Below are 16,687 nucleotides of genomic sequence, written 5' to 3' on the forward strand. Positions count from 1 at the left end.
TGTGGAAATACAAAGTGTCAGATTGCAGATCAGTGCACATCCGTTTCAGCTGATCACCATGGGGTGTACATTAAAAGATAGAACAGGTGTTTTCAGCACCTAGTGTGAACAATGCAGTCATATAAGGCACAGGCTGAGATCCTACATGTGAGTGTAGCACTACATGCACAGCTGTGTGTCCTCCCACCAGCCAGCAGCTGTCTGAGAGGCCCATGCTGCTGTTGATTAACCGAGAGATCCAGACCACAGGGAAGCAGCTGGTTACAGCTAGGTTTGGGAAAGAAAGAGAGAAAATGGGGGTGAGCTTGCAAATAGAGTGTATGCACCAGAACTCAGAGCAACCAGAGATTCTGAGTTTCCTTTCCCTTCCCTCCATTTAGATGAAACAGCAGCAGCCCTTCTTGGGGTGTGATAGCTGCCAGGTGTTGCAAGTTTTTGGATAAAACATAAGGGCAAGAGACTTGCCTTCTGCTTGTTGTTGTGTGCCTTCAAGTCATTTCCAACAAAGATCCTAAATCAAACTTATCACATCGTTTTCTTGGCAAGGTTTGTTCAGAAAATGTTTGCCACTGTCTTCCCCTGAGGACAAGAGATTGTGACTTGGCTAAGGTCACCCAGTGGATTTCCACGGCCAAGTGGATATTTGACCCCTGTTCTCCTAGAATGCTAGTCCATTGATTTAACTACTACACTACCCATCTGTGTACCATCCAAAAAAGGGACTTACAAATACGTAAGTGCACAAGTCACTAACAGATGCCAGTTCCAGTCAACCAACAAAACGCATATTTTACCAGAGTTAGATATTGCTGTTAATCAAATTCTTAAAGAATCTTCCCTGGGAATTATATGTAACAGAATACATAGTCTTGTATTTACTATATTGATGTTCCATATAGGTGTGTTATGTATTGCACTATATTACATTCATTTATGAAAATGTGCCCCCTGCTTTCACTTTTAGCCAGATATCATCTTTTCCCTTGCTCTAGCATTGTAAAACTATCAGAACATTCTCTCTTCACATGGAAGGATACTGAGCAAGATCAGTCGTATGAAGGCTAGCAGTGCAATCCTAAGTAGCAGCTGTGGAAAATAGCTTCTCAAGAGTTAGCCCCAGTGAGCTAAATTAGATTGTAGCCTAATTTAGAAGTCCCACTGAAGAGTGGGAATTTCAGTGTTCTGAGTAAGACTAAATAGATTTGGACTGTGGGTGTCTACAGTACTCCAGAAGCAAGCATTAATAACCATCAGGTAAAATAGCAGAAATTCCATGAGATTAGAAGTAAATGTCCATGCTTTAGACATTTTATTTTTATTTATATTCTGCTTTTTCCTCGCAGAATCAAAGCAGATTAGAAAAGAAAGGTATCAGATGCAAAAAGTAGATCATCATAGATCATCATAAATGGTCACATTTTCTTAATACATCATAGAGGGTGTAAAGTAGGAGTATTATTATTATATTTTATTTATCTAGCGCTGTAGATTTACACAGCGCTGTACATACAAACAGTAAAATCGATACAAATGAAACCTGCCAATGGCACATTCTACCAAGTACATATAAAACAATAGATAATAGTCCAAGATAGAATTAGATAAAAAAAAAAGCAGACAACAAATTAAAAAGATCAAATATTAAATCAAATATCAGATAATTGTACATGATTGCCAAAATTCTATGAATGATTGTAGTAGTGTACAGAAAGGCCTCTCCTGGGTTGTCATGCCTGTGATGACTAGCTAGTATCTGGTCCGGTAAGAGAAGTTCATGGTAACAAGTACAAATAGCATTTTAGACGCCATGTAAAATGTAATGCGTAAGGGAAATGCAATACACTTATTATGTTATGTATAATGCTTAATCTCAGAAATCTGATATACCTTCCTGTTCACCAGGGCATTTAATGGTTTTTAAAAGTTGTTTCTTCTGCTTTATTATTTTATGACTTTTAACTAGCTTGGCTGTTTTTTTTAATCTGTTTTATTATTTGTATTGATTGTTTGACTATTGCTATAGTTTCTGTTAGCATTTCTTGTTCAGAAAGGGGAGGGTCTGTTTCTTTTGCTTTTTCATAGAGGCTTTCATAATTTTTGATGTGATTTAACTGTTTATATAAGGTTAGATAAAAAAAACTGTGTCTCACAAATGGAAGAGCTTCTTCCATCCCTAGAAGGTTTGAAACCCAGTGATTTTTTTTACTGGTTCATTTGGGTGGATTTGATATCCTCTCTCTGTTTGCATCCCCTTGTTCCTCCCCAGATCTGGTCCATGGGATTTAGTGCCTCTCTAGAACAGTGGGGAAGGTAGCAGTGACCATTCAAAGGGACAGGGAAAAGAGAAAAATCACTTCTCTTCCCCCTGTCCCAGCCTCTGACTGGTAGGTGCAGTGGAAGCAAGAGACTAGGAGCATAAAACCTTGATGAAACCCATGACTTTTATTCTTGCAAGCTATGAATTTGTGAGTGGAAAACCAGTATATTTTAATTTTTGAAAATGCATAAGTAAAATTGTATTTTTGTAAGCCACCTTGAAGAGATCAGCTTGTCTGACATGATTTTTAATGGAGAGAAAAAGCTACGTATCTCTGTTTGTGCGAGAGACAGTGTGAGCACACATGCATGTCTGTACAATCACGTTTGCTGTTGTGTGCCTTCAGTTTGACTCCAACATATGGAAACCCTATCGTGGGGTTTTCCTGGCAAGATTTATTCACAGATTTGCCATTGCCTTCTTTTGACACTGAGAGCATAGGGCTTGACCAAGATCATCCAGGGAGTTTCCATGGTTGCATGGAGATCCAAACCCTGCTCCCCCAGGATCCAATACCATATAGTACTAGAGAGTGCTACAATCACAGTATTTTCCCTCATTGTGTACAAGTTGCCATAGCAGGAATTGAAGACTGACCTTTGCACAAGAAAGGATCACTGGTTCTTCTCAATTTTCTCTCTCTGCTGCCTCCTATGCCTTCTCCTCCCCCATCCCAGTTTGGGAGGGACAGTCCCAATTAATCATCCTGCTATTTCATCTGCTTGTAAAATAGCCTTCCGCTCACATTATTTCTTTGTCTTCAGTTTTTTTTCACCTACTTCAAACTGAGTTCAAAGTGCAGAAATTGTTTGCACTAAATTAATGCAGTGGGGCAAGAGAAGAAGATAGAAATGTGTCCTTCCCAGTAGAGTCAGATAAAATAAATAAATAATAATAATAATAATAAATAAAGCTTTTATTTATATACCGCTTTTCCTCCAGATCAAAGCGTTGTCCATACAATAAAACTATATGACACATGTCAGATACAACATTAAAAACAGTTATGAAAACAGTTCTAAACAATTCAATTTTTAAAAACAGTGTAGTTAGGATAGTTGGGGTATCAGTTATGGGTACTCGTCTTAATCTAGTTGGGGAATACTTTCTCTAAAGAGAATCGGGAGGATATGCTAATTGGAAGAGATAGGTTTTCAATGCCTTCGTGAAGGCTTCCACTGTACAACTGAGTCGAATCTCCTCCAGGAGTGCATTCCAGTGAGTTGGAGCTGTCACTGTGTAGGCTCTTTGGTGAGTCATTACCTACAGCAAACTGCTGTAGCTTGTGTGTTCCTTATTAATAACTTTTGCCACATTGACCACACCCTCATGTTTCTTGGCCCCATGAGTCCTAATTTTCATCAAGGAATTGTTGGAGGGTATGCTTACATAGTCTTCAACCCTTAGGTTCTTATGCATTGTAGTGTCCAGTTGTGCTACATTGGAAATCTTCTGAACCATTTTCATTGTCCATGTAGCAGTCAAGTGTTTGGTCTATAGCTTTTTCAGAAAAATTGACCATGCAGGCACAAGATAGAAGAAATAATCAATGGCAGGTTTTTCTTCAATGTGGTATCCCATTCTTTTGTTTTCCAACATTAATGACGAATGTTTTAATTTTTCAAGTTCCCAACCCAATGTATGAAGGGTTTTATTGTTGATCCTTTCAGTTCCAGTGATTTGATGTTATGACAACTGTTCTTAATGTTTTTTAAATAATAAAAATTCAAAAAATGAGAAGACAACATTTCAGGGAAAGGAAGAATTCTTTTTAAAAAATCAGTGGATAGAAATGAGCCCATAGGAATAGACTCCAAGCCAGTGTAATCTTTTAAAATGTTTATTTTAAATTAAAATAGACAGTGACACACTTATGTTACTTTTTTTGTACTGAAACATCCACATGTAAATGAACAAGTAAAGGAGTATGCACCTCCCTCCCTCCCCATAGGAGTATCCCACGGGGTTGACAAAAAGCCCCCTGCGTGTTCAGAACATTACACTCTACACACCCAATGAAGGATCTCAACCACTGATTCCCCCCCTCCCAATTATTCATACTTCCCCTGTTGGAATAATAAAATAATAATAATAATAATAATAATAATAATGATTTATTTCTAGCCCGCCCAATCACGAAGAATCCGGGCAGGAAGGAGACTTGGGGACATATCCCAAGCTTTTCCTGTACGTTACACTTCAGCCATATTTTTACCAGGCATGAAAGTAACCCTGGCTTCCAGTAAATCTCCAGATAAATGCCTCAGCATTTTCAGAGATCCAAATGAGAATCAACTTTCTGAGAGAACAGGGGGGGGGTCCTCATTTTTCACTCTCTGTGCAAAGAATAACCATAGCTGCACTGTCAGGGATGAGTTGTACAGACAGCCTGTTGTTCTCAGCTGCTCTTCACTGGACTTTAGTCCTTGTGTTACCTCCACTGTCCTTTAGCAAAGCAAATTACATGTTCTTTTTCCCTTCCTCGCAACCCATTCCCCACTTGCTTTCCAGGAAATGTCCCAGGAGCAACCGAATCCACAGGCAGAAGCAAAACACAGGACACTACAGTTCAGACAACACAACCAGAGCATCAACCAGGTTAATTTAAAAGAGCGCATGTTTCCACAATGGCAAAAGCAAGCTGCAGAGAGCTTGGACTTTACAAAAATACAGTATTATAGACAAAAGATCTACACATGTTGCCTTGCATTTGTGGTAATCTACACCAATGAAAAAACATGTACTACAGCTATATTTGATTATGTATGGATATATTTGAAATAGTATACATTGTCTTGATGTTTTTTCTGTAATGTAAATAAACTATTTATATCACACAATATAGTTTTTTCTTTTTCATGTATTTGTTATATATAATAAATACTCAGTGATGAGAAAAAAAATTTTTTTGCTTTCTTAAATTTTCTAAATATGACAACTGCGTTGTCTTCTGCTTTAATCAGCCTGGGTTGCAATGATACAAACATCTGTTTACTATATATAGGCACAAGGGCTTCATTCCCAAACCTATAGCTCTTCCAGAGTGGTCTAAAGAAGTGTGAATTCTTGAGATGTAGCTCATTGGGTTTTGCTGGTGGTTATTGTTTCCACATACACTCCTTGCATTCAGGGGCTGTTTGCAATGAATGATGTTTTAAAAATTAATTTTAACTGCTCTAGTGGTTTTCTAAATTTCTTAATGAGGATGTGGTTTGCTGAAACAGTTCTGTGGACTAAAGCACAAATTTTCTTTTTTTTATTATTTATTTTTTAAATGTAGAGTTATTCAGTTATGGTGCAAACGTGCCATTTCTTTGATGCCTTGATGCACTAGGACACTATAACACAAAAACATACTTTAAAAAGAACAGAAGAGAAAGGAATCTATGGCCTGTTACAGACTGCCAAAATTAAGCTGCTTTGAGTCTCTTTGGAGGTCTGCTGTTTAAATGATGCATGGGTCCTAAGAGTCCGGAAGCTGCACCAAAGCTGCACTCCAGTGCTTAGGAATGGAGTGTGGCTTTGGCGCGACCTCCGGACTCTTAGGACCCATGCATCATTTAAATAGCATACCTCCAAAGAGACCCGAACCAGCTTTATTTTGGCAGTCTGTAACAGGCCCAAAGTTCTGATAGGTCTCAGAAGTAAAATGAAACACACTTGAGGTTGATAACAAAGAGTTGTGGCTGATGACATGAATTTCCAAAAAATAGTCTGTCAGCATAGGAATGTAATTTCCATATTATTTTAAAACACAATTGTCTTTTCTGGTGGGGTCTTTCCTTCTTATACAGTGGCGGGATACAAACCGCCGCTTTGCGGCGTTCCCCCGCCGGCGCCATTTGCTCCGTGTGGGAGCCGCAGCAGCCAAACCGCACGGCTCCCGCACGGAGCAAAAAAGAAGCTCCATTTCGGATCTTCTTTCCGCGGCGCACTGATGATGTCGTGAAGCGCCAAGGGCGTATTCGCAACGTCATTAGCGCCGCGACACGTCTGGACGCTATGCGTCCAGTACGTAAAGATGGCGGCCCCCATGTGGAAGGGGCGCCTCCATCTTGTACGTATTGTATACGTACTGTACTAGGGTTAGGGGGGTGCGGAAGCACCGCCCCTTCCTAACCCTAGTACGTATACAATACGTACTATATGGCGGTTTGTATCCCACCAGTGTTGATGGGATATAGGCAGCCTAACTGTGTAGAACTGCAGCTAGTACTAGAAAACTACTATGGCTTTTACCTCCTCATGCATCTGTTATTTCAATCTTTCCCTGAAGTAACCACCACGTGGGTTACTTTGGTGCTTTCTATAATTTGTTAAAAACCTTTTAGGCCCAGTTGTAGTCCCTAAAGCAACACACAAATTAAAACATATAAACAATATTGTAATAAATAGCATGCTGAACAATAGCATGCTGAACAAATTAAAGCAGGAGAAAAACAATCTTTGGAAACAGAGTGTAGAATTATATTTTGCCACACCGGGAGGTAGAAACAAATGTTTAATGGCCCGTCTAAAACCAAAGAAAAAAAGAATCCTTCTGGGCTCCCAAGAGAGGAGGTTGGACATGCTGCTCAACCTCTAGGTTAACAAAACACCAAACAAGACCAGTTACGTATAGGCAAGGGAGAGTGGCCAGCCTCACATGGCACCATCAAGGAGATTAGAAGAAAGTAAGAAATGTTGTCTGGATAGTACAGCAAGTAAAGCAATGGACTCAGCAAAAGAGAATGGGGTTGACAAATGTGGATTCTGCTTAGAGCAACAAAATGTCTTTGGTTTGGGTAGCACTGAGTACTACGTGAGAACATTGAGTTTCAGCCATGCATTCAGCGATGTGACCCTCTGTTACGGAGGCTGTATCTTCCATGGAAAGGGGTATATCAAATGTCCCTACTTACATGACCCTCTAAATGCATTTAGAGCCTCTCAGGTAGGAATCATAGAATAATAGAGTTGGAAGAGACCACAAGGGCCATCCAGTCCAACCACCTGCCATGCAGGAACTCTCAAGCAAAACATCCCTGACAGATGGCCATCCAGCCTCTGCTTAAAGACCTCCAAAGAAGGAGACTCCACCACACTCCGAGGGAGTGTGTTCCACTGTCGAACAGCCCTTACTGTCAGGAAGTTCCTCCTAATGTTGAGGTGGAATATAGCTTCTGCTTTCCAGAACTCCCCCATCTGCATTTGCGAGTGTTTTTTATTGGCCTCTTGACCACACCATCCTGCTGTTGCTGCTTTAACTTAGGCTTCCTTTCCTCCTGAGACCAGGGAGCTAGGAATAGCTGAGGCCATGCTTCTGATGAGTTTTCTACACCCTCCCAATGTTGTAAGTAAAGCTGTAGTAGGACTGGTGGGGATTGAACACCAACAACATCTGGAGGATTCTATGGCACGTTACACACCGCCATAAGGGACGCCCTTAGGACGTCCCATTTTGAAAAAGGGGTGTCTCTTCCAGACGCCCCTACTCCTATTACGGACAGAGTCCGTAACAAATGGCGGGGGCCGTTCCACACGGCCGCCACCATATTGACATAGCGGACGCTCAGTGTCCGCACGCCGCGCCCCAGAATTGATGTCACGAGTGCGCGACTAGCGCCTCGCGGCGTCTCTTCCGGGGAGCAAGAAGGAGCGTGATTTTCGCGCTCCTTTGCTGCGTCGGGGAATCGCACCGTTTGGCTGCTGCAGTTCCCGGACGCAGCAACCGGCGGCGGCAGCAGACCGCCACATTTTGGCGGTCTGTAACCCGCCTATATTCCCTGCCTCTTCTTTAATTCTGAGAATTTTTCCTGAAAAAGGTAGTACAGTACCTTCATTTCTAAATTCAGTTCCTGGTTGTAAAAACTCAAGCACAGCCCATCTTGATGTTACTGTTTTTAATAAGTAGAGTAACTGAAATGATTTCCAGTGCTAAAATGAATGGGAATGTTAAATCTGAAATGTCAGGGCAGTGCTGTTTCCTCATAAACCCATTCCCATAACTTAGTTCTCTGTTGAAGAACATGAGGAAGCCACAAACAAAATATACAGATACATCAAAGATCATTTATTTTATTGGTGATGTTTAGGTAAAGGGTCTCATTTCATATGTAACCAAAACAGCACTACTTTCTCGCATTATGACAGTATCAACAGAATTTAGATGAGTGGTTCCCAACCTTTGGTCCTCCATTTGTTTTGGCCTTCAGATCTAAGAAGCCCCATCCAACATGGCCAACAGTCAGGAATTGTGGAAGCTGAAGTTACAAAGGTTAGGAACCACTGGCTTAGGAGAACACTAAACTTTGTAGAAGTGCAAAAAATGGGGTGGGGGGGTGACTAGGCAGAGGAATACTGTCTTCCATCCTAAAAAAAAAAATCTAGTGATAATGACTTCCTACAAGGAAAGATAAAAAGCCAAGTAGAAATGACAAGAGAGTGTAGAACCCTGGCAGGATTATGTCCAGCAAACAAAGAACAGGAACACACCACACTGCAACATTTTATTGTAGAATTTAATCTAATTCTATTCTGTCTAATATAACTGGACCAAAAATCAATCTGTTAGGACTTTGGGGGTAGGATGTCAATTGAAGAAGGCTGAAATCCCTGCTCCCAAACCCGTGTTAAACCCAAGGGGGTGGCCTAGGTCAAAGTTGATCCAATTCCAAGCTATTATTCTTCTGGGCCACTACTACATCATCACTTAGATTTATCATTTGTGGATTGGATCTAGGCAATTTTGTGCATATTATCTTTGGCAGTAAACCCCATTTGATTCAACCAGGTCTGCACATTAATTTAGCATGGCCAGAACAGCAATCTTGCAGCTTGATTCTGGCCAGGTTTGCTTGGAGTGAAGACCCACTGATTTCCATGGGTTTTGCATCTGAGCAAATATGGTAAGGAGATTGCAGTGATTAATATATATATTTGTCTTTAGTCAGGTCACCAGCCAATCAATACTTTCAACAACAAAAATCATAAACACACCCTTTGGTCCACCTTGGTTTCCATTCCTTACACCCATAGTTAACTATAATGCTTTTTTTTAAAAAAAAAACTGCATGTGGTTAAGATAGTAGAGTTTGCTTTGATGTTGCTGTAATGAACCTCACTGTAATGAACCTACTGGTAACAGTATGCTAACTCTCACTTTAAAACAAAACTTGCAGCTACAACCCCCCAAAAAGTGCATTTGTAGTCAAAGGGGACACAAGACAGTTAATGGTGTGTCTGATGTGGGATAAGAGGAGAGACAGCCTTTAATCATTTTATTTCAAAGGAGCTTTAGAGATTTTTTGAAGATGAATTACTTCCCTGAGCTTTATCTGAACAGAATAAGAGGCAAAAAGGTTTCCCATTCACCTTTCATCCACCCCCTGATCTCTAGGTTAAACTAAGGAATATGATTATAGGTAGGTTCAAATGTACAGATCCACAGCTAGATTAAGTCTGGTGGCATATGGGTACAGATCCAGCACTGTACTGGAAAATGTTGAAGTTTAGGGCTAACTTCATGTGCATCCTCATACATGATACCCATGCGCCCAAGTAGAGTTCCAAACAAATCAGGCAGCTGTGTCCAGACATATCAACAAGCCTGGGTCTAGCAGTTCTCGTCTTCAAAGTGGGTAGGCTTTTTGTATAGCTAATGAGTCCCAATTGCCTATTCAAGGCCAGGCCAAGCCAACAAGAAAATTTGCATTACAACAGAGTAGCTCAGAACAATATATAATTGCTGGGAGGAATCCATCTCTCCCCATCGCGCCATCACCAGTTACTATGAGAGTTTCTACAGAGAGGGAAAACATGTCATCATCCCTGCTAATTCTGGGTCTACTTTACCACTGTAGTGAACCTACTGCACCCTGGTGGCGCAGTGGTAAATGCCTGTACTGCAGCCATTCACTGAAAACCACAAGGTTGCGAGTTCAAGACCAGCAAAAGGGCCCAAGCTCGACTCAGGCTTGCATCCTTCTGAGGTTGCTAAAATGAGTACCCAGACTGTTGGGGGCAAATTAGCTTACTTGCTAATTAGCTTACTTGCTGTTCACCGCTATGATCTTTGGAATAGTGGTGTATAAATAAAACAAATTATTATTATTATTATTATTAATTATTATTATTATTCGGGCATGCTGCTTAAACAGAGTACAGTACATAAGCAGAAGGGGAAATGGTACAACCACCCAGCCCAGCCCTACTTCAACATCCATGACCTTCCCATGTTGAATGGAAAAGTTCTTCCCTGCCCGCATCAGGATACAAAAGCTTTGAAAAAAGTGGGGAGGAATTGTGCAGGAGGTGACTTCCCTACAGCATGCAAAGCCTGGCAAATTTAAGAGTCCCTTGTCTTACTCTTTAGATCAATTTGGAAGTGCCCCTGGTTGGTTATGTTCTCCCATGGAACCCAATGCAAGGAACGTTGTTGATGTTATTGTTGCCTGTCTTCAAATGATTTCTTCCTAATGGCCACCTATGATGGTGAACCTATGGTGGAACTTTCTTGGCAATGTTTCTTTGGGGGGGGGGTTGCCATCCTCTGAGGCTGAGAGAATGTGACTTGCCCAAGGTTACCTAGTGGGTTTCCATAGTTAAGTTGGAATTTGAATACTAGTCTCCAGAGTCATAGTCCAATGCTCAAACCAGCAGAATATGTTATCCCTTAAAGCCCGTCCACCAAAAATGCTGAACAAATGGATGGAGCCCTACTGAATGGTGTAAGCTAAGATGCATGTGGGAAAGTGGATCCATGAAAACTGGACAGAGGTACCTCTTGTGAGTGAAGTCCTTTCTTCCTCAAAAGGCAGAACCTTCATCAAATTGCACACAGTTTGCAAGTTGCACAAATTGCACCACGTTTATGGTGGTGGTGGTGGTGGTTTTCAAAACAGCCAAGACAGATGAAAAACCATCCTTGTTCATATAGCACAAACTGTCTCCATAACAACGAGAGTTTCTCATATTCTTCGCTGGGAGATTAGCCACATGAAATGTGAAAAAACTTTTTTTATTGTTATTCTAGCAAGCTTTCAGAATTGACTGTTTTATAACATGGCTTTTGATGGTGCTGCACTGCTTTTATTCTTTGTTTTAGAGTGCAATTTTAAATAGTTTTAATTTTGTTGTTAGTTTAAATACTCAACCTTTTTCTCAAGTTTATCTATGTTTTAACCATATATGTTTTAATTGTCATTCTCTTATTTTGAAGCCACCTTGAGTCCCAATTTAGGACTCAAAGGGATGGGTGGATTTTGTTTTCTGCAGAAAGAACTGAACTTTGTGTCATTGCTTATTCTATGTAAGACATGATATGCCTGAATAAGCTTTAATTAGTTGTTCAATATTTTTTTTCAGAAAAATGTGATTGAGATTAGAATGGGGACATGATCTGTTCTTAAACTTCCTATTTCACAATTAGTTTTCAGTCCAAGCCAGCCTCCAAAATACCCATGTGAGGAGATGAACCATAGCCATTTCTGATATATCATATACAAGATGGGGGGGAAATGCAGATCTAGCCATGGATGCATAACCTCTCATCGCTTCTAACAGTGATGTGGTAGTTTTATAATATCCATACAACTCTTATCACTATATATGGAGCTCACGTCTTAAATTTAAATAAAATATTTCTTCTCCCTCCCTCCAGGACAAAAGAAACTTTATTTGCATATTTAACAACAATGTTGAGACAATGGGCTTCACCAGATGGGCCAAATGTGTTGCAATGTTGTGGCATATTCCAGCATTTGTTGCTAGGGATCCCAGGGTGCTGTTTTGAAATAAAATATTTCATTAGATATATGGAAAAGAGGTTTGGATCAGACATGGTCTTTCTTAAAATAGACCTTAGGTTGCACCCCCACCCTGCATCATTTTGTCCAGAGTTTGTTTTGCAAACACACTGAACTTGCATAGGTTTCACATCAGACCAAATGATAAATTTCTTTTAAGATTTCTAAAGCTTGAGTGAAACGTTTAAGAGTGTTGTATCTGGACTTTGGCAATCCAGGCTCCATTCCCCACTGAGCCATGAAACTCACTGGATGACTTCAGACATTTCCTTTGACTGACAATACCACAGAGGCTTGTTGGGAAGATTAGTCAGGAAACAGGAGAACCATAGACACCATCTTGAACTCGCTGAAAGATAGCCTGGATATAAGTGCAAACAATAAATATAAAAGCTTCAGGGCCTGCTCCCATCACATCATCAGGTTCTCATAACATCATCAGAGGGCCATCCTTAGGGCTGAGGATGTGGGATGCTCTTGGACTGGGGCATAAATAAATAATAAGTTAACTCTAGTCAGAAGTAACAACAGAAATCAGACCAAAGTAAGCACATGTAAAAGTTCAAATATAGGTCCATAGGCAAGTGTTCAGCTAGCTACAAAGTGTGTAATGAAAGGAGCCAAGGTAAGACAGGAACAAGAGAGAGTTTGGATGGTAGAAAGCAGAGCAGATTAACCCTTCCTCTGCCATCATAGTTGGAAAACCCATCTTCTTTGGATTACAGCTACCAGGATCCACCTAGCAAGCATGGCCAGCAGACAAAAAATACAAAATGCTCATGCTGGCAGGATAACCTATACTCCAAACATGTTACTTCCCCAAGCTCTTCATAAGATGTAACTATTTGTTCTCACAGCAGCTGCACATTCATACAGAAAAATGTGATTTGAGTCAGTGTCATGTAAAATAGGGGGATCAATCCATCCTTCAAAGGGGATAGTGGCTTCTTCTGTCATTGTAACTGTGCAATCTGGATACCCTAAGGGGGCAATACGAAGCAAGAACATGAGATGACAATCACTGTAGGTTTGAATGTCACATAGCGATGAAAGCCATCCATTCAATTCTTTTCCTACAGGCTTCTAGCTACAATATGCAATATAGTAATTATATCTGGTGGGTGAGATTCATTTCACTCTGGAAGCTTCCAGGTATAGCTAAAGATAGGGTTGTGAAAGCAGAACAATATGATCACATCACTAAAGTTAAGCATCCCCATACATACACACACACACACACACACACACACACACACACACACACAATATCTATTGAATGGATGGATGGAATATAGATGGACAAAGAGATAACAATATTTGCACTTATGATAAGCTTCTGTGTAAACTAATCTGTCTGTGATACCAAGTGAAATCAAAAAATAGTATTCACAATTGATCTAGTAAACTGATTACCCATTGCACTCTTGTTTTTATAGGATTTTATTGAAATCTTTATTGAATTTCTAATTAGAAAAATCTAGTAGCTATTTATTATTCTAACTAGAACAGACCCACTAAATCAATGGGACATACCTATGCATTGACTTGTTATTTAACAGTTGATTCACTGGGTCTATTCTAGCTGGTACCAAGCAATAGGATGGAAACCAGTCCATAATCTTGCCTATTTCTGACAGTTTTGAGCACTTAAACGTCCATTCTTTTACACGTGGAAGCTTAGTTTTTCAAGTACTTAACTAATATTATTTCTGAGGCAATAAAAAAAATGCTATCAGTCATTTCTCAAGTTCAGAAATTGCTTTGACTCATTACATTAAATAATAGCCCTCCCAAAGAGGATTTAATCTAAATATGTAGCCCACAATGTGCAGTATCTACTTGTTAAATGTCCAGTTAAAATCCAATCAAAGTTCCATGTAAGTTGGCCATTCCTTTCAACATATTCAAAATAAAGTTTCAGTTTCTCAGATTATGATCCAGTGGTCCCTCTACATTCGCTGGGGTTAGAGGTGAAAGACCCCCTTGAATGTGGAAAAACCACAAATAAAAAAACACTATTCTTTTTACCCTAGAGAGACCTCTCTAAGGCGTTTATCACACAGGAGGAATTTCTCTTAATTTCGAATGAAAAGAAAGTGGGGCCAGAACACATTCACATGAATTTGCTAGTTCAGCGAATTTACATGAATTCAAATTGCGTTCGAACTGACTTCCCATTGCCCAAAAATAGCTTTCCATTGCCTGAAATTGTGTGTGATCACCTCTCACGCAATAAGGTGAAACCCCATGATTGCGTACGGACTGACTTCGCATTGCCCAAAATTGTATGTGGTAGTCTATCACGCAATAACGTGAAACCCCATGATTGCGTTCGGATTGCCATTGGATTATACTTCCAATTTCCCTTGTCTGATAATGCCCTAAGCATCTCCAGGTCTTCCTGTGCAATTCTATGGTCAACGTCTGCCAGAGGTTGATCATAGAATCATGCTGGAGGACCTACAAATGCCTAGAGAAGTGTTTTCTCTAGGAACTTTTAAGTTCCCCAGCACAACTCTATGGTCAGTTTCTGGCAAGATCAAGGTGTTTGTTTTGTTTTTCATTTTAATAAAGCAAATTTCATTTACTATGTAGTTACTTTGAAGGAAATAATTTAGTCAGATAGTATCCATTCATCCATCCATTCATCCACTCATTCCTGTGATTTACATCCTACCTTTCTCCCAAAACTAGGGCTCAAATTAGCTCACAACAAGATGAACTTTAAAAAGTACCACTTTTTCAAAACACACACCCAAATGGTATTAATATTAAATTAATTTTATAACATTAAACCAATTATAAGTTTTAAAACAACTGAATTAAAAGCAAGTTAAATAAAGTACCACCCACTAATCTGTAGAGGAGTGAGTCCACAAAAGGTCTGTGAGCCCTTACACAGCCAAAAGAACACAGCCAAGTAGAGCTTAGTTAATGCAGAGAAGACTGAGACAATGCAAATATTAGTCCAATTAATTCCATGGTAAACATTCAGTTCTACACAGTCTTGTCCTGGACACAGATGCAAACTCAAGCAGCTCTTGCTGAAGCAAACACAGTGCAGCAACATTACCATTCCAGACCATACATCTGCTGTCTCTTTTTCTCCATTTTACAATGTCCTCTACTTCACACATGAAAGCCTGATTCACCTCATCACCTCCCTCCTGCCAAAGGGTCTTGTCATTCAGTAGCCACTTTGGCTTTGACTTTCCGATGCCACTATGCCAGAGCATTGCTGCCTGGACTATTTATTGTTGCTGCTCTAATGTGCCTTCAAGTCATTTTCGACTTATGGCAACCCTAAGGTGAACCTATCATGAGATTTTCTTGACAAGATTTGTTCAGAGGAGGTTTGCCATTGCCTTCCTTTGAGGCTGAGAGGGTGACTAGCCCAGAGGGTTTCATGACCAAGAGAGGAATTGAACCCTGGCCTGAAACCTATAGTCCAACACTCAAACCACTATGCCACACTGGCTGTCATAACAGTACGTGCCAAAGCCCAGAATGTCCCAGAAGCATTCCAAAAGAAAACATATGATGATTCTATCAAGAATGACTGCCCAACCATGCAGACTGAAAGGTGGAGAAGTCATCTCTTAGGGATGCTATTGTAGGGATGGTCTTCTCTGCTGCTGTCCAGGAAAGCAGCCAAATGGCTGATAAAGCCAGCCTAGTTCTCAAACAAACAAACCCCCAGATAGCAGAGTCAGTGGAAGCAATCTTGGAGATTCAAGGCAGTATCAGCAGAAGGATTACCAAAAGAGTTGTCAAACGGTCCAAGATTCAAGGTATCAGATAGGCAGGTCGATAAGGCAGTCCAAGGTCAAGGGTTCCAGATAATCAAGATAGTCAGCAGTCTAAATAGCAAGGATTTATTCCAAGAAGCTATGGGAACCAGAGACAAAGTCTTTCCTCCAGGAATAATCACTGGCAAGGAGGCACACGTGCTCCAGCTGCCTAAATAGACAGGCAGCAGGCATTCTGATTACAAATGCATTTCTGATAAAGCCTCAGTGATCTTTGAAAGCCCTCTCTTTTGGTTCGACACTCCCTGAAGGTAGGCACACTTCCCAGATCCTTCTCTATGTCCACAGCCTCGGCCCAAGGCAGACTTGGTGGCTGAACCTCTGAGGGGGCCACAGACACTGCTCCAGCAGAGCTAGGGCCGGCCTCAGGCTCCCCAATTGCAGGCTCAGGTCTCAGAGGCTCTGACTCACCCTTTGAGTCCTCCGAATCGTCCTCCAGGCTGGACATGATAGCTGCCTTTTTCTACCTTCCTGGTGTTCTATTTATGCTTGCCAGGATGATTATGTTCTGCACAGAGAATTGGACCAGTTCCTCCTGGCCCAGCAACATGATGCTCTTGAGCAAAATCCAGGCCCATTGCACCTAGATTCCAAAATAATGGTTGTCTCATCATAGAGGGTGGATAAGAGAGACATCTCTACATGAAAAAAACGAGGCTAGTACACAAGACCCTACCTGCTGACTCCTCCTCCCTTTCCCCAAATAAATACCTGATAATTTGGGGAAGTTGTTTTTTGGACTATGGCGTCCACAACCCCCCAGCCAATATCTGGCT

General features: G+C 40.7%; 1 protein-coding gene across 1 annotated transcript in view; it reads left to right on the forward strand.

Annotated features, from left to right (window-relative positions):
- Positions 1–5,061, forward strand: part of TMEFF2 (transmembrane protein with EGF like and two follistatin like domains 2) — a 255,058-nt gene extending 249,997 nt beyond the window's left edge. The window contains exon 10 of the mRNA XM_042445879.1: positions 4,829–5,061. Within this exon, the coding sequence (XP_042301813.1) occupies positions 4,829–4,925 (97 nt within the window). The 3' untranslated portion in view covers positions 4,926–5,061. The remainder of the gene's footprint in view (positions 1–4,828) is intronic.
- The last annotated feature ends 11,626 nt before the right edge of the window (positions 5,062–16,687 follow it).

The sequence above is a fragment of the Sceloporus undulatus genome, chromosome 1, assembly GCF_019175285.1.
Source record: "Sceloporus undulatus isolate JIND9_A2432 ecotype Alabama chromosome 1, SceUnd_v1.1, whole genome shotgun sequence".
NCBI classification, from domain to species: domain Eukaryota; kingdom Metazoa; phylum Chordata; class Lepidosauria; order Squamata; family Phrynosomatidae; genus Sceloporus; species Sceloporus undulatus.